The following is a 19441-nucleotide window of genomic DNA, read 5'->3' on the forward strand; positions in this document are numbered from 1 at the left end:
TGTTTCACATTTGTCAATGGGAAAATAAGAAAGAAAGGACTTATTTCCTGTTCAGTGTCAAAATCTAGTCTCTGACGTGTTAGCCAATACAATTTAGAATTTTCTGTTTAATAATTGAATTCTTTGATAAAATCTTACCATTCTCTTTGGTTTCAGATGATAAAGACTTGATTTCAGATTCTCCCTTTGTGCTGTCATCAGTCTTCTCTGAGTGTTCAGCTTCACCAGGTTCTTTCAGTTCACTGACCTGAGAAAAAGATCATTGTAATTCAACATTATTTTACATGGTTAGAGTGACTGGAATAAACAAGCCAAGGAAAAGAAAGATACACACACAACACTCAGGATCAATAAGTGATGACACAATCCTTTTTCTTAGTTCACAGTGATGAACCAATTCAGGAAAATCATTTCTGGTATAAAATCAAGGTATAAATATGCACAGTAATAATTTCTAGGTCTGAGGACTGGAACTGTTCCAGTGGGAGGCTGACAATCTCATCTAACCTCCAAATATAAATATTTTAACATTTTAAGAACTGTTGTTTCCTGTAATTATGATCAGTGAAGAAGATAAAAACGATCTTACCTTTTCAGTGATCTCAGGTGTTTTCTGCAGCTCTTCTACAGCAGGATGATGTATAAAAAAAAAAAAAAAGGAGATTGAACAGAGCCATGTTTTTGAAAATGTCATGTCGTAATTCACCGAATGTCTCATTCAACATTATCTTTAGGGGTGGGACGGTTCACAAAATCCACGGTTCGGTTCTTTATACGTTGATTGTTGTGAAAATCAATCATGTCTTGTAAATTCATGTTAAAACTGAAATAATGAGGCTGTTTGACATCTGATACATCATTGTTACAGTCTGAGGTTAAATGTAGGTGAGATTCTGTTACTGCAAGAGAGGAGACATTGCTCGTTCCAACATGTGTTTCATTTATCTTTAACAAGGAAGCATAGGCTTAGGCTTACATAATGGAATCAAGTACTGATTAATTATCAAGCAATTGTCTCACTGGGATGATGTCTTCGCAGATGATCTGACATGTTGGTCGTGTTGCCGTTAGCATAAACAACACGTGTTGTACAATGCTTGCACACTGTCGCACTTTTGTCAACCACTTTCTTACCCCCGTCATCGCAGGTCACTTTATATGCAAAGTGATCCCACACTGCAGACCTATAAAGTGCTGCTGGCGCATCTTCTAACTCTGGCTCTTTCCCACTCGCCACACCCACACAAGTCTCCACAACAACTGACTGGTATCTGTCTATCTACTATCTGCTGCTTCCCTTCGGAGACAGACGAACCGAACGGTTCCGACAGTTTTCATAAACCATTCCATCCCCAATTATCATAGTTTGTATTTCTTATCAGCTTTAAAATGGAATATTAAAAGTGAATCTACAAAATCAATGTTGTAATTTGTGATTAAAAAAATAATTAAAAAATTACCTTTTACTTGGCTGCCATTTGTTGCAGTTTCAGTTTCCACTCCTGTGGTCTTTTCTGAGAGCTGAGCTTCATGAAAATCCGACTGAGAAAAGAAGTTTTAATTACTGTTGACAATCCAATTCTGTTCACCTCATTGTTTAAGTCCACCTTGATTTTTTTCTCTTTTGCTCATGGTGTTGCTGAGAGAGCACATTTGTGAACAGACAGCAACCTACATGCATAACGCCTTCACACGATGTCACAAAGGATAAATACGATTTAATTTATAAACAGTTTCCCTTAAGAAATGCAAAGAGGACTGTACTTAACAGAAAGACTTGGGTAAAATTCTTGAGGAGAAGTAATGTGACAAAGTTAATACCTTGGTGATGATTATTCTTTCCTCAGTTTTGACTGCAGAGTATCTTGGGGTACAGCAGCATACACAGCATGGACACCATGAACACCATGAACACCATGGACACCGTGAACACCATGAACACCATGAACAACCTGCAAATAATTATTGGTCAGCCCACTGTCCTTGACCTTTGTGTTTTTTCCATTTCAGTTTACTTTTCTTACCACACTCACATTTAGTTTTAGATTCTCCTTCGTCTCCATCAGCTGTGTTGTCATTGTTCTCTTCCATCTTAGTTGTTCTTCGTCTTTAAATCACAAAAATGCAACAAAACTTCAATCATGGAAATTCAATAATGAAATGACTAAAGGTATTGCATATAACACATACTGTAAAACACTTTATTCAGGATGAAAAGTTTCAAATAATTTGAACACCTGCCAAAATTGTTTTTGTTTTAGTTTATTTCACAATGTGCCGGTGTCAAAAGTCAAGGATGCAATTTAAAGCATGCTTATGTCAGAGGGTGTGGTATAAAACAATGAGGGTTATATGTTTATTTGTGCAAAGGCACAGAGGTTAATGAACATGGCACAGAGGAAAGGAATATAAATACAAAACTGACATTTGATGATGAGATGGATGATTTGTTAACCAAATACAAGGCAGCATTAGATTTTAGAAGGAAAGAAAGGGGCTGATGTATTAAAGGTTTCCTCATTCCATGACAAATGACGCCTGTGATGAAAAGACTGATGACAAAACTGGTGACAAAACCCAACTAAAGAATTATCAACTGATAAGTATTTTACACGTCATTTCAAAAATGGCAGATATTACACTGCAGTTACACTGCAATACAGGGCATAAACCACTCCATCCAATGCATTTCGGATAATATCTTGGAGTGGAGTCTTTGACACAAACCATTTAAATCATTTAAAGCACATGTTAAAAAAAATCACGAACACCATTAAATTCAATCTATCAAACTTCTATCATATACGACATTTTCTTACAGCTAAACAGCTGAAGTTTATATGCCGTGATGTGTTCGCACATAAAATACTGTTTTACAACCTGGACAAACGAAAGTACAGTTAAACCTATCAAGTCTCTCTTCAAGAAGGCAAATAACAACTTAGACTGGAAGCCTTCACTTTCGTTATTGCAATGTCAACACTGGTTAAAAATTAATCAGACACGTACTCACATGGCCTAAAAACCTCTCTGGGCTCTTGGACCATGTCTGTATAAATACTGTCTGTCTGTCTGTGTCCTTTTTAATTTGTGTCTGTTTCTGTAATTGTCTGTTGTGTGACTGTTGTTTTAAAGTTTTCTTCGTCTGTGTTGTGTAGCTGCCTCAAGACTAATTATCAAGACAGGATTTTTCTGTATTTGTTTTTAAATTCCATAGTACTACTACTTTCTTTGATTTCCCTGTTCAAACCATTCCACAGTGTTACTCCACAAACCAATATGCACATGATTTTAATAAATGTGCACACTCCTTTAAAAAACTGATGATTACTTTCTCTATTTTGTAACAAGTTTTGAATGATTTCAGAAAGAATGTTATTTTCCATTTTAAATTATCTTCTAACTTTAACCAAGTCCATGAAGTTCAAAATCTGTGATTTAACAAAAAGAGTGTTAATGTGATTAGCATAGTTTAATCCATAAACTGCTGTGTCTTCCTGTTGTTGTGGCCACTCGACCAGGTCATGGAAGCCATGAATAGGTTTTAAGGAAGTAAATACCAAAATAAAAACAGACGGAACTGTAACAGAATCTAACAAAATGACAAGAGGTCATTAAACACACTAATAAAAACACTAATATTGTTGGAAAAACTCACCTTTTGTTGCGTTTCTTGCACTTTGGCTGTTCTGTGTTGAAACTGCCTACCCTCAAATATATAGAGATTTCAATATCTTATCACGTTAGCATGAACAAACACCTCCCATTTATCTTAGGCCTATCACACCACTCCGAAGAGCTGTTGTAAATTAGAGGTGAAAAAGTGAAAGTGAAAGTAATTGTTCTGTTTCCTTGTGAGACCTTGTGACTTTGCTGAAAACACAGATAAAATAAGATAATACTTTATTGATCCCCATTGGGGAAATTCAAATGCAGCAGCACAAGTCAGAAAAAAACAGTGACCAGAAAGAAATTAAATAGGACACAGAGAGCAGGCAGCAAACAACATTAAATAGGACAAACACCACAGGCAACAAAAAGTACAGTACACAAAGTGACAACAGTTGTGGATATAGTGACAGTGTAAGTATGCTACATATGGGCTCAGTGAGGTCAGAGCTTATGCTGTTGTACAGTCTGATGGCAGTGGGCACAAAGGAGCATCTGAAGCGTTCAGTTTGGCACCGGGGTGAGATGATCTGCTGGCTGAAAGATAAGATAAGATAAGATAAGATAAGATAAGATAAGACAGGACAAGACATGTCTTTATTGTAACTGTTAACGACAGCAGGGACATTCAGCAATAACAAATGACCAGGTCTTGGTCAACAGTCACCACTGACCCAGCTTTTTCTTTCCAAATAAATTATCCATCAGCTAATCAGCTGATTTCTTTTTTTAATTATATTTTTAGTAGAATTTTTCCTACAAATCAAAGGGTGTGCCAGATTGGGCTCAATAAGTCACACACACACACACACACAGACACATTTTGTAATTTGTTAAACAAATAACAGATAACCCAACCCAAGTTTTTAATGCACTTCACCTTGGGGGTCCACCCAGGATCGGTCAGGGTCAGGGTAGGCTGCAGGACAGTAGTGTGCTGCAGGCCTCCGACCCACCTGACCCTCCTGTTTGGTGGCGGTGGGTGGACTTCTGACCTGACTCTGGGTCCTGGTGATGGTCTTACTCATATTTAGGGAATGCCCACATGCATGTGTGTTGTCACCTGCCAGCCTATGCTGGATCACATCAATAAGAATTGATGAGTCCCGACTATTAAGGGCTGGATGATTCTTTCACTCTATCACTATGTGCCCTATGGCAGACTTCTCTCCTATATTGGGACACCCTTACCCCCCTGGACTCTCTCATCTCTCCAGAGATCTACACAGCACCTCCCTGTACCCAGTCAAACCTGAGTGAAGTGACTTGGGAAGCACAGAACAGAAGTTATAAAATATTCAGCTGCAAGAATATAATTGCATCAACCTCATATAATGTTGACACCCTGTGGTGTTTAACTATGTAGACAAATGCAGACAAAAAAAAAAACAAATAAAAGAAACACATCAATGAGCTGTTAACAAACGAGTTTATTCATTAACCAAGTTAAATATGTACTAACATAACCAAACCAGCCGGATGCCTGAGCAGGGACTGCAGCAGCAGTGTGGCAGAAAGTACAGCTGTAGCATGTTAAAACTAAACAAGGAAAACCTAGACTCATTAAAAAGTATTGTCTATTGTCTCTTTTCAGATGCACTTCTGAATGTCCTGCATCTGTGAAACCCGGGCCACCTTCAGACACCTCCACCTCAGACTTCAGTGATGTAACAACCAGTCCTGTCTCTATCATAACTATAATCATGTATTCTCACAGCAGCTGTCTTATGATGTTATAGATGACTTTGCTGCAAATAAGGCAAGACGAGTGAGACTGCAGACTTCAGGTAACAAGTCAACTTGAGCCCTTAAGACGTCTCCAATGTCCAGAATCACTTATTCGCCTCAGTTGAAATTCATTAACATGCTGCCTACATTTTTTTTGTGTATAGGGCCCAATGTTCATTGTAGGACATTGCTACATGATGCACGAGCAATACGCTTATTTTTCTTTATATTCATATTTTGTTATGTCTGCACTGAGTTCTGTTATATTTTATTTTGTGCAATAAGTATCTTATTTATATCATGATTCATTTTGTGTCAGTTTTGCATGTGTTTTAATGTTGTATTTTATAGTATTTATTGTTGTTATATTGTTTATTGTTTTATATCTAAGTATGAAATAAAATAAAGTTGGATTGAATTGTGCCACCTGTTTTAATATCGTTTTTATTTGTTATATAACATGGAGTGTTGTTTGCATATGTGTGCTTCAGAACAATGCTACACGATGTGTAGCTCCTGTTCAGCTTGTACACCACTGACTTTCAGCACAACTTACAGAGTCATGTCACATTCAGACATTTTCTGATGACTCTGCAGTTGTGGGGTGTATAAGCAGTGGACAGGGCAAGGAGTAGTATAAAGGACTGGTGGACAGATTTGTGTTGTGAGCTGGAGAGAATCACCTGCTGCTTAATGTGGGCAAGACCAAAGATATGGTGACTGACTTCAGGAGGAAGGGAACAGATCCTCACCCCTCAGCATCCTTGGTAGGGATGTGGAGATGGTGGAGGAGAACAGATACCTGGGACTGACCATTGACAACAGACTGAACTGGAGGACCAACGGTACAGCTGTGTACAAGAAGGCCTACAGCAGACCGTACTTCCTGAGGAAGCTGAGATCTTTCAACGTGTGCAGTAAGATGCTGGAGATCTTCTACCAGTCTGTTGTGGCCAACACCCTTTTCTCTGCTGTGGTCTGGTGGGGGAACAGCATTGCAGCCAGTGACGCCAATAGACTGAATAAACTGAAGGCTGGCTCTGTCATTGGCTGCACAGGAAAACTTTGAGGTGGTAGCAGAGAGGAGGACACTTAACAAACTGTTATCATTCATGGATAATCCTGACCACTCCCTCCACCAGATGATAGACAATGAAGCTCCTTCTCCAAGAGACTCAGACAACTCCGTTGCCTCAAAGAACAGTACTAGAAATCTTTCCTGCCTCAATCCATACACCTGTTTAACTCTTCATCAGTATGTGACAGATAACATGTAGATTGTGTTTTTCCTGTTATATAGTATGTATGGTGTTGAGTGCTTGTATATTGCTGCTGTAACTATAAAATGTCCTAGTTTGGGCTGAATAAAGCATCTATCCATTCCATCCATAACTTTGTTTTTGCAAATAGTTTAAAAACAGAGACGTCAAGTTTGGAGATGAACCAACACTGCATTCCAGCATCAGAACCTCAAACTTCATGAAACATGGGGGCGCAAATGTCCTGGTTTGTTCCTGTTCTGCTGCATCTGCTCATCATTGATGGACCAATGAACTCTGATCTTACTGGTGATCGCTAAAATAAAATGTCAGGACATGTGTCCATGAGCTGAATGTGAAGAGAAACTGGGTCATGGAGGAAGACAATGAGCCCAAGAACTAAATAAGAACAAGATGAATGTTTAGGAACGGGCAAGTCAAAGTCCTGACCTTAATCCAATAGCAATGTGATGGAAGGGCCTGAAGCATCAGTTCATGAGAGGAAACCACCAACATCTCAGAACTGAAGAGGTTCTGAGAGTGAATGTGGAGAACTTCTTATCTTAATGTGTTTGACACCCTACATTGTATTGTACATAGGTAGCGTTGGTGCACAGTTTGCTATAGTAAACAGCTCCATTCAACTGCTGTTTTAATCCATATTATGACAAGAATCATTCAACTAAGAGACAGGACCAGGACAGTCCATTACTTTAAGATGTGAAGGTCAGTCAACCCAGAAAATTCCTAGAACTTTGAATGTGTCCTCTAGTGCAGAAACTGGGACTTTGTCAGGAACATAAAGAAACTTTCAGTAGATAAAAAGATGTTTTATTTTTAATTGCAACTCAATTTCACAAGTCAACAATGTTTAGTTAATGAATGAACAACACAGTATAAGATAATTATTTTTTGACATGTTGTCTCCGTGTAACTGTTGTTATTTACATTAAAGTTAAGAGCTCAAACTAAGCAACATTATAACTAAACATAATTAAAAAATAAATGAAAATAAAAAAAACAAAAACTCTTGTAAAATGAGGTTAATAAAACACAGTTTAGATCTGTTTTATTGTAGAGTAAAGAATTTGATTGTAGTTAAAAAAAAGACGTTTTACAACTTTATTATGGCTAGGTCAAAGTCGACAATGTACTGTCAATGAATGAACAACTCAATACAAAATAATTATTTTACACAACAAATAACACTACATACAAACAAAGGTACTGTCGACTACAACTACACAAGTTTTTCTTAAAAATATTGAATTTTATCCTGTATTTTCATTTCTCTGAAGTCCCTTTATGTAAAACTCACAAAAAGAAAAGCAAACAAACCTGGTCTAAAAGTCCTTATTTTATTACACCTTATTATCACTATAGCATGCAAGGTCAAAGTCAACATTAATTGTATTGTCACTTTAAGAACTCACAGCAGTCATCCAGGTCTCTTTAAAATCGACACACAAACAATAATTCAGCAATTGAGCTTTTTAAAAGTTTTCCTTTGCTGGATAACTTCATCCAGTTTCCCTTTATCACTTCTTTCACCTGATCCCCATGAAACTCCTTAATTTTGTTTTCAAATCGACTTCGCCACAGAACCATGTCTTTGTCTCTGTTGTCCTCATAAATGCATAAAATGCAAATGATTGTTTCATGTCTGAATTCAATGTGCATGTACATATATAAATATATATATATGCTCCTACTCACTACATTCTTTTCTCTGGCACTGAGCTATTGTTTTCCAGTTTCCTGTTAATTCCAATTTCTTATCTATTACTCGTCATAATTCTGTCCTACTACAGCATGTTAGCTGCTGTGTGTCTCCCCCTTCCCTGTGTGTTTCTCACCTGTGGAGCCCCATAAATTACACCTGCTCGTCTCATCAACCTGCCCAGTCTTCATGGTTCAAGTTTACTTAGTCAATAAATAATAGTGTTTAAAGAATCATGATGTCAGTATTCTCTCTCAGTATCATCTACAAATAGCACAATATAATTTGATATTGATTTACACTTTTCTCGATATGGCCTGGTTAATAAGTCGTTATCTTCCTTCATTTATCTGTTTCCCATAGGGCATGGATGAAGCCACTGTTGATGTTCTTAAAGAACGTGCTTCAAGTGATGAACCAGTTTTTCTTCTGACTCGGCACAGCATTCAGCCAGCATAAAATTGTGACAACAGATTAACATTGTCCGCTGCCAGCGGTGAAAGCTGATATGCCAATGTTCGGACGACACATCGTCATTATGTTTTGTGAATCTATTGCACTTCATTCAGAATGTAGACAAAAATGATTTTATTTTAAATCCCATTGTGAAACAGTTTTTTGTATAGTTGCACATTTGTGTTTGAATCCTGTGGTTTGTGATGTCCAGTCAATACAATTTTCATACTAAACCAAAATACACTAAGTCCGTTTTGTCAAATGTGTGTTTTATTAAGTTTACTAAGAACAAGTTGGTACTGAACTCTGACTCTTTGCCTTTTTTGTTCAAGTAACATGATACCACTGAATAATATTAATAAATCATTTTGGAGTAACAGTTGAAAATCAGGTACCCTGGAAGTGATGAAACCACTTTAACCTCACACAATAAATTGGTGTTACAGTAACATAAGAATCATGTTGAATCAACAGGATTCTTTTAAACAGTCTTAATGTAACTGAAATATTTTGGTTTGATAAATAATAATTGAGGAGGAAAAGAGAAAATGATGTTAGTTGAACAATATGATCGTGTGAGACGGATGAACACATTAAAATGAAGTAACTGTCTTTTCATTTTTTCTATCAATAAACCATTGTGCCAGGTTACAGGGTTGTATGACTCACACGTTTGAATTATCCAAAAATAAAGCTTGAGTCACTCGTTTTCTCTTTTTCTGTTTATTTAAAATCAAAACGAACAACAAAAATGCTTTTAAACTAAACATAAACAAAACACTGAACACGCCTCTTCCTCCTTCCACAGCTGCTACAAATCTGAATTAAATCAGAACAGCTAAACACATAAACATAGATAAATCAAATGATCACTCTCATACCCCAAACCATAACTTAGACGTCCCATATCAAATACAGCAAATCATCTAAACTATAAAATGATTAAACACAAAAAATTGGCTCCAACAACTGCCATTAACAAATCAATTTGGAGTAATGGTTGAAGATCAGGTACCCTGGAGGTGATGAAAGCACTTTAACCTCTCACAATAAATTGGTGTTAACAGTAACTTAAAAATGTGTTGAATCAACATGATTCTTTCAAACAATTTTAATGAAATTGAAATACTTTGGTTGGACAAGCAATAATTGAGTGAGGGGGGAAAGAGAAACTTATGTCAGTTGAACACAATACGATTAATGTACACATTAAAATGAAATAAATCCAAAGGATCTTTTTTTTCACTCATGACATTATTTGTGTTAATGGCCTTAATGAATGATTCACTATATTATTAACGTTTTTATACATTTAAATTCATTCCAAACTAAGCAAGATTATAATAAAGAACAAGAAAAACTAAAACATTAATAGAACACAGTTAAAATATTACTGATACTATTAAACATCTCCTGAACGTTTAAAGCTGTAAATGGCATAAAGACACTGTGGTGTATAATAGAATACTCAGAAAAAAAGAAGTCAAATGTTTAAAGTTGCTGAATCGTCTTTAACCCTGAGACTTTGTCAGGAACACAAACAAACCTGGTGTTTTAGAAGATATGAACTAGTTATATTGTTTTATTATTGTAGCATGACAGGTCAAAATTACAAGATAATTTGTGTTGGATTATGTTTTCTACAAATATTGTGTAACTTTCATTGTTTGCATTTAGATTATAGATTGTTTGCAAGATTATTACATATAAAAACCAAAATGTGTTAAACGAGGCTAATAAAACAGTTAACAACATTAAAAACAAACAAAAAAAATAAAATAATTTTTTTTTTAGGTTGATTTGATTTTAACTACTTAACCAAACAGATTAAAAATATAATTTTCCTTCAATCAAATTTTAATTTTGGCAATGATGTCTAGACAAAAAACAACTAAATCCAAATATTAAGATTTAATCAAATATAATACCCTGACATTTAACCACTTTACTGAACTTAACAAAAATATATTGTTTTATTTCTGTAAATTCTAGCTGAACAACTTTGACATAGTGGTTTGATGTTGACGTCGCATATTTGTGGGTACTCCCCTGATAAGTTTTCTTTTCACTGAGGCATCATTTTAGAAGATTTTACTTTGTGAAAAATCACAGAAAACAATTGTTTCCACTCACTCACATTTCATCCAGACTTTTAATTGCTTCTTCTTTTGTGTGTGTTCTCCACTCGCTGGGAATTTCCCCTTTGCCCTCAAATTTATAACCATAGTAGTCTTCCAGGTCTTTTTGAAATCGACACACAAACCATGTCCAGTATTTCAGCTTTGACTCATCAGGGGTGATTCTCCAGTTAGCAAACCTTGGTCCAGCTTTTCTGTACTCTTTGTAAGGAATGAAGTTTCCAATTTCACTGGAGTAAAATCTCATATCACTTGCAACATTTGTTGTGCAGAAATCAACACTCATCACGCCTGCAAACAGGTAGTGCCATCCTTTGACTGCATCAGACCGGTGAAAAGGGACACTGTGGTCCTCAGGACTGTGGTCTTCCAGGGTGTTGGTGCAAACTGCTCCACAGAATGGACACGTTTCCCAGCAGCACTTACACAGCTGATCAATGAGGATTTCATCAGGTCTCAGTCTGAATTCCTTCATCTTTTCCAGGGAGAGGTGCTTCATCTCCTCAATGATGTTAACCAGACCTTTCTCTATCTCTTCTTTAAGAAAGTCAAAGTTGTTTATATCACTGAAGTTTTCACAACAAATGGTAACAAGTGGCAGCTCATCCTTGAGGAAAGAGGAAAATTCCTTCACCCACATCTCTGTGCCTCCTCCCTGGGTTTTGACTTTTTTTGTTGCTTCAAATAAAGCTTGTCTCACACGGTGACTGATGTCATCAACATTTTTCTCCAGTATATTCTGTGCTTTACCACTGTGTTCTCTGAAGATGTATTTTTCTCTACTTCTGCTTTTATAAAAGCCTCTAATTGCTTCCTTGGATGTCGGATGTAGTTGATGAAATCATCAAAATCTTCTTTCTCTGCAAGTGATTTCAGCAGATGTTTCTCCAAGTCCAACCTGTTCCCACTGAATGCTGGGAAACTGCACCTCATCTCTCCAGCGAGATCAATGGCGGTCTTGTTACAGACAGTCTCAACAGTGGAAACCTTCAATTTGTCACAGATCATTTCTCCAAACACGGCAGCAGATGAGTTTCCTTTGCAGAAGCTTCTGAAAACATTGTAATATTGTGGTTTATTGTTGTTCAGGTAAGTGAGGGCATCATTGTTCTTTTTAAATGTTTTGTGAGAAACTGAAAGCCAACTCCCCAACACTTCAACAACATACAACAAGACATCAACTGTAAACTCCTTTTTGAATGAATAGTTCCTCTCTGATTCAAATTGTGTCACTTTTTCTTGAACATTTTTGGCCACTTCTTGTAGGTAAATTGGGCTGTAGCCTCTTGTTGCTACAGGCTTGGTCTTAATGGCATCAAGGGACTGTTGGCAAATGTTGTTAATGAAGGTTCTAATCATTTCCTGTTCTTCATGAGGAAGAATATTTTGTTGTGTTCCTATAACTTTTTGTCGAGCGTAGTCCACTACAGCTTTGAACCCTTGTTTGATTTTATGAGTTACATAAGAACAGTAATTCCCAACTTTTGATACATTTTTGTATCTTCCACTGTTGTTTGATTCCTCTATGAGAGGATGTTCAATCCCCAGCTCCTGAATGATGAACATTTTATCTTCTTCCAAGTTTATGTCCTTAATGGGTTTTATATCTTCAGTTAATTCACTGACCCAGCCAGTCCAAACAGAGTTGAACTGCTTTTGAAGCTCCTCTTCATCTTTTGCCTTGTCTTTTAACTGATGAGCGAGCTCTTTGCTCTTTTGTAGCAGTTTGTTCTCAAACTCTGGCTTCTTATCATCAAGCTTTTTACAAGCTTTCTTTTGCTGGATAACTTCATCCAGTTTCCTTTTCACTTCTTTCACCTGATCCTCATGAAACTCCTTGATTTTGATTTCAAATCGGCCTCGCCACTGAACCAACATGTCTTTGTCTCTGTTGTCCTCAAAGTACAACGTTATGTCTGTCTTGATTTTTTCATATGTTTTGCTCATTTCTTTCAGAAGGTAAGTACGGTCAACCTTGTCAAGTTTTCCATTTTCAATCCTGGTGTAAAGTTGGTTTTCAATGGTCAGCATGTTGCTCCTAAGGTCCCAGGTCCAGTTCCCATATTGGACCTCAAGCTTTCTGTATGCTGCAATTTCAAGCGTGTTTTTGAAGCTGAAAACAAACTGTTCGTTCATCAGGGCATTCCACAGGTCTTGAATTTTGCTTTTAAAATGTGAGAGAGGGATTCCAGCAGACTGTGAAGCCTTAGTGAGGATCATCCTCTTCAGTTCTTGGACACTCTCACTGTAACCAGGATTTGGGGGAGCCATTGGTGGACTTCCTTCCCATAGCTGGGCAAAGTATTTCACATCTTGTTGCACATCAAATGCAATGATGTCACTGAAGCACTCAACATCACACACCTCCTCTTTGGCAGCTAGCTCAGCCATCTGGTCCAGTTTTTCTTGCAGGCGTCTCTTTCCATCCATGTTTTTCTCTGCAGCTCCAATGTCTGTAACATTCTGGTGAACAAACACACAACTCGGAGAAAGCTTAACTTTCTTCATCCTCATGAAAGCCTGGACAACAATCTGCAGGACATCTTGCATTTCAGCTGGATTCTCACCAAAGATGTTGATCAGTGTCATGTTTCCCAGGCCAACAACAAATGTGGCCAGTGCGTTGTCGTGGTGAAGAGTGGCGTCGCCTGCCAATTCAAGAGCACGTAGTCCTTCAGTGTCCACTACGAGAACATAGTCAAACCTGAAATCTTTCTGTATTTCCTCTGACACTTTGACCAGCTGCATGAAAGCTCCCTTGGTGCATCTACCAGCACTAACTGCAAACTGCAACCCAAACATGGCATTCAGCATTGTTGATTTTCCACTGCTTTGTACGCCCAGAACCGACAACACAAAAACTCTCTGGTCGCCCAGTTTCTTGATGACTTCTTCTAAAACACTAGAGATCCACATCAAAGGCACATGACCTGCATCTCCATCCATCAGCTCCATAGGGCGTCCTGATATCATCAGATCCGCGGCCAGTTTAGGGTATTTGGACCAGTTGGTCTGCCCACTGTTTGGTTGTTTCTTCAGAGCTTGATGAGCTTCATAGATCTGTCCCATTTCTCTAAAGATATGCTCCAAACCAAAAGTTGCTGACTGCAGTTTTTTTGATATTTTTCAAGCTCATCTTGTTTAACTGCTAACAGTGGAGATTTGGGGTGTTTCTTTTTCAGATCCAAGACCTCAGACCATTTTTCATCATAGCTTTGGAGAATTGAAGACAGGTCGTCTGTGCAGAGGGCATCTATTAAGATCTGAGTCCATTTCAGGAAGTACTCTTTCTCCTGGGATGACAAAGAAATGAGGCTTTCAGTGAATGACTTCATCAGTTCACTAGAGGAAACAGAGCATTGATCTTCTCTGATTTTCATCAGCTGCTGATTTTTCTGACTTTTTTCCTTCTCCACGTTTCCTTTCAAATGATACAGTTCTTTTTTTATTCTTGACCACTGGTGCCACAGTTGGCCTTGGCAGGGGAGAAATTTATCTTTAATCTTTGAAATATCCATCCCCTGAATCAAATCTAATATTTCCATTGCTGCCTTTTCTCCTTTTCGACACACTGGGTCGTCTTCATCCACTGTGATTCCAGAGACATTGGCCATAGATTTGAGCTGGAAGGAGGTTTGTAGTCCAGACAACATGTTTCTAATAATTCCTTTCAGGCTTTCAGAAACATCTGACTGGCTTCTGTCTTTCAGACCCATTTTGTACTTTCCTGGTCTCATCAGAACTGCATCACAATCATTATCAGCAATGAGAATAATGAGAGGCTTCTGAGACTTATAAAGATCTGAGATGACCGTTGCACTTCTGTGGCTCTTTTCCAGAGTTGGTACAAGAACTACATTGACTGAAGAAGTTTCAGTCAGTATTTTTGTTTGCTCTTCAATCATCAGAGCATCACCATGAAGATTACAGAAGGCAATGCAATCAGTGAAGGAATCGTTGGTTTTTCCAGCAGGGCAGTACCAGACAATCTCTGCCACACCATCCATCAGATGACACGACTTGGTGCTGCCTGGACAGTTTCTGTGGAAGAAGGTGTTGTGACGGTCGTTGATCAAAGAGTTCATGAGCTGTGATTTCGACTCAGATACTGAACCCAGGCGGAAAAATGACACCATGTGTGTCTGAGCGTTGCAGATGGGCATACTCTTCATGGTGACAAGTATTGAATCGTCTTTGACTTGAGTTGTCTTCCATGTCTTTATTATTTGTCTAAAAGTCCACAGAGGACATTCGATTGTTGCGGTCTCTGGGTTAGGAACAAGGAAAGGCAAGGCGTACTGACACTGTGATAACTTTGTAATCATGTTCTGCTTAAGGAAGCTGTCTGAGCAGTGAAATACTGCCATTTGAACATCCATTGGATGCATGTTGGTTCCTTTCGATTGGTCCACGTCTACAGTGGTGCTAAAGAGAGCATCTAAGTCATTGTCATCTGATTCAGATATTGGAAGAGCCTGTGAATATCTTGCACCAGGACTCTCTTGTCTTACAAGAATATATCTGGCTCTGTAGTCTAACATCATTAACCTCTGAAGAAAACTACGAGCTACATCTGTTTCTAGTATATCTTGGCTCATTTGAACAGGTGGACGAATTTGGAGAAAGTCTGCTGGTGACAACTTATGTTGAACTCGAAGGTTAAGTCTTCTGAGCAGTGTTTCGGTTTCTGTTTGTCTGTGTTTCTTGCTGTTACTCTCTCCTGTAGAACGAAAATGATATTCTGGATCATCACAGGAATACACAAATTCATGGAAAGTAGCAATGAACAGTTAAGTGACTCGTTCTCATTCAGTGCAGAAGAATGCGACCACAACTCAGTGTTCTCTACATCAAAACTACCTGGAGAATAAATGTCCACAAATTGTTTTGACAAACGCTGGTGTCTTTATGTTCCTAAACCATAGTTCCAGTCCACACCAAATCTACTGTGTGTCTGTGTTGGACCAAGCTTATCTAAAGTAGTACAATGCTAGTTGTTGTGTATAGTTTACAAGTTATTGACCCATTAACATTTGCAGGGACTTGACTCTTGACATAAATGAACAGCCATTAGTCACATCATCATTCAATCTGGCCGACATGTCCACATATTCAGTAGAAATATAGACAGGACATTTAATTCAAGTTGACCTGCAAGGGGCACTGACTTTGCATTTTCATGCTCTTTGTTGAGATTTTTATTGGTAAGAAAGTCACCCTCATGCTCCAATTCAATGCTCAGCAACTGAAGCAATATATATAAATATTTATTTATATATATATTAAGAGCAACACATGTGGATTTCTAGTTTGTATTTGTGGTTGCCCAATGCACTGATGCTGGAGAGGTTAGTGTGCTTGGTTAGAAGAAGTGGTCTTGAGTTTGAATCCCATGTTGCGAGAAAAGTTGGCGTGGCAGGACTATAAGACATTGGAGAGCTGCAGGGTGATACCTGCAGATTTCATCAAGTCCTAACATGAAATAGAACAAATGTTCATTTTTCTGTGCAGGACAGGAGAGAAATGTGACATGCCATCACATGTAGCTGTGTTTCACATTTGTCAATGGGAAAATAAAAGAGAAAGGGCTTATTTCCTGTTCGGTGTCGAAATCTAATGTCTGACGTGTTAGCCAATGCAATTTAGATTTTCTGTTTAATAATTGAATTCTTTGATAAAATCTTACCATTCTCCTTGGTTTCAGATGATAAAGACTTGATTTCAGATTCTCCCTTTGTGCTGTCATCAGTCTTCTCTGAGTGTTCAACTTCACCAGGTTCTTTCAGTTGACTGACCTGAGAAAAAGATCATTGTAATTCAACATTATTTTACATGGTTAGAGTGACTGGAATAAACAAGCCAAGGAAAAGAAAGATACACACACAACTCTTAGGATCAAGGAGTCTGAGGAGTGGAACTGTTCCAGTGGGAGACTGACAATGTCATCTAACTTCCAAATATAAATATTTTAACATTTTAAGAACTGTTGTTTCCTGTAATTATGATCAGTGAAGAAGATAAAAACAATCTTACCTTTTCAGTGATCTCAGGTGTTTTCTGCAGCTCTTTACAGCAGGATGATGTAAAAAAAAAAAAAAAAAAGGAGATTGAACGAGCCAGTTTTAAAACAAATTATTTAACATGCATCTTATTAATATCATTAGAGATTGTATATTTTTTTAAATATTTTATCAATTGTAAAATTTTCCCTTTTTTTTGGTTCGCTATTTTTTTGTTTCAATCATTTTTTATTTTTGAAAAAAGTAAAATTTTTGTTAAATGATAATTTGTTAATGGTCATGAAAGTTGAACAGTAACGGGGAATGTTTTACAAGAATTCGAAGGAATACTACCGGCTACCAATGGTGGCAGTGTAATTAAGTAAATAGAGAGGCCCGCCCCTCGCTGAAAAATCCAATGGATTAAAATTTTTAAATGCACAAGTCCAGCTCATGTTCTCACTAAAAATTTGCCTGGAAAATAAATGTCCCACCAACTGTTTTGACAAATACGCTTTTTTTTTTTGTTCCTAAACCATATTTCCAGTCCACAGCAAATTTTTTGTGTTCAGTGTTGGACCAAACTTATTAAAGTATACAATGCTAGTTGTTCTCGGTGTTACAAGTTATTGCCCCCTTTAACATTGCAGGGAGTGCTCTGGACACAAATGAACGCCATTAGTCACATCATCAATCAATTCAAATTTGACTGCAGGAGGCGCGCAATTGTCAAAATAAAATGTAAAGATTTGCTTTTACATGTCATTCTTTTTAGATTTAGGGGTAAGAAGCACCATCATGCTCCAATTAAATGTCACAACTAAAAGCACTAAAAATACCTAAATCTATGCTGAATATATTCATTTTGAGGGTTAACTGATGGTAGAGGGGTTTTATGGCTTGGTTAGAAAAGGGTTGAATCCCAATTTTTGTGAAAAAAGTACTAACTATTTGTACTAAAGGGGATTAAGACATTGGAGGCTGCGGGGTGATACCTGCAGATTTCATGTTTCAAGTCCTAAATTAGTAGAACAAATGTTCATTTTTCTGTGCGGCCCCGGGGGAAAAAAAAAAATGTGACATGCCATAATTATTTTTTTCCTTTTGTCAAGGGAAAAAAAAAAAAAAAAAAAAAAAAAATTTTTTAAAAATCTAATCTCTGACATGTTACCCAATACAATTTTGAATTTTCTTAAATAATTGAATTCTTTGATAAAACTTACCATTCTCTTTGGTTTCAGATGATAAAGATGATTTAGATTCTTCCCTTTGTGCTGTCACATTTCTCTGAGTGTTCGCTTCCCCCAGGTTTTTTTCATTTGATGCCGAGAAAAAAAATCTTTTTAAAATTCAACATTATTTTAATGGTTAGAGTGACGGAATAAAAAGCCAAGAAAAAAAAAATTTATATACACAACGCTTAGGTCAAAATTCACAGTGATGCCCAATTTGGGGAAAATTAAGATCGGTTTAAAATAAGGTATAAAATAGCACGAAATTTTTTTTTCTAGGTCGGGAGGGAAATGTTCCAGTGGAAGGTGACAATGTCACAAAACTCCAAAAAATAATTTTAACATTTTAAGAACGTTGTTTCCTGTAATTATGATCATGAAAAGATAAAAACAATTTCCCTTTTCAGTGATCTCAGGTTTTTCTGCAGCTTTCTACAGCGGATGATGTAAGAAAAAGGAGGACATTTTTAAAATGCATGTCTTTAATTCACCGAACGCCCTCATTTAAATTGTTTTTAGAGGTGGGCGGTTCACAAACCCAGGGTCGGTTCTTTATACGTTGTTTTTTGTGAAATAAATCATGTCTTTTAAATTCATGTTAAAACTGAAAAAGGGCTGTTTAAAATCTGATCACATTGTTACGTTGGGTTAAATTTGGGTGGATTTTGTAAGAAAGAGAGGGGACTTGCTGTTCCAAAACATGTGTTTTCATTTATCTTTAAAAGGAGATAGGCTTAGGCTTACAAAAAGGGAATAAATACTGATTAATTATAAAGAATTGTCTCACTGGGATGATGTCTTGCAGATAAATTGACTTTGTCGTGTTCCCCGTTAGCATAAAAAACACTGTTGTACAATGCTTGCCACGTCGCCTTTTGTCAACCACTTTCTTACCACCGTCATCCGGTCCTTTTTATGAAAATGATCCCACACTGCTGCCTATAAAGTGCTGCTGGCCATCTTTAACTTGGTCTTTCCATCGCCACACCCACCAATCTCCACAAAAACTGACTGGTATCTGTCTATCTACTTCTTGCTTCCTTGGAGACAGCGAACCAAAGGTTCCGACAGTTTTCAAAAACCCATTCCACCCCCAAATCATAGTTTGTATTTCTTTCAGCTTTAAAATAAAATATTAAAAGTGATTCTACAAAATCAATTTTGTAATTTGTGTTTAAAAAAAAATAATTAAAAAAATCCTTTTATTGGCTGCCATTTTTTGCATTTTCGTTTCCACTCC

General features: G+C 37.2%; 2 protein-coding genes across 7 annotated transcripts in view; both read right to left on the bottom strand.

Moving 5' to 3' along the window:
* Positions 1 to 19441, bottom strand: part of LOC124997298 (interferon-induced very large GTPase 1-like) — a 406468-nt gene that overhangs the window by 30525 nt on the left and 356502 nt on the right. The window lies entirely within an intron of this gene.
* LOC124997307 (interferon-induced very large GTPase 1-like) lies at positions 10633 to 14116 on the bottom strand. The gene is given in 2 exon segments (XM_047570914.1): positions 10633 to 11748; positions 11751 to 14116. Coding segments are annotated over 2 exon segments (3072 nt in total). The 5' UTR covers positions 14040 to 14116; the 3' UTR covers positions 10633 to 10965.

Source organism: Mugil cephalus, chromosome 20 (genome assembly GCF_022458985.1).
Source record: "Mugil cephalus isolate CIBA_MC_2020 chromosome 20, CIBA_Mcephalus_1.1, whole genome shotgun sequence".
Taxonomy (NCBI): Eukaryota; Metazoa; Chordata; class Actinopteri; order Mugiliformes; family Mugilidae; genus Mugil; species Mugil cephalus.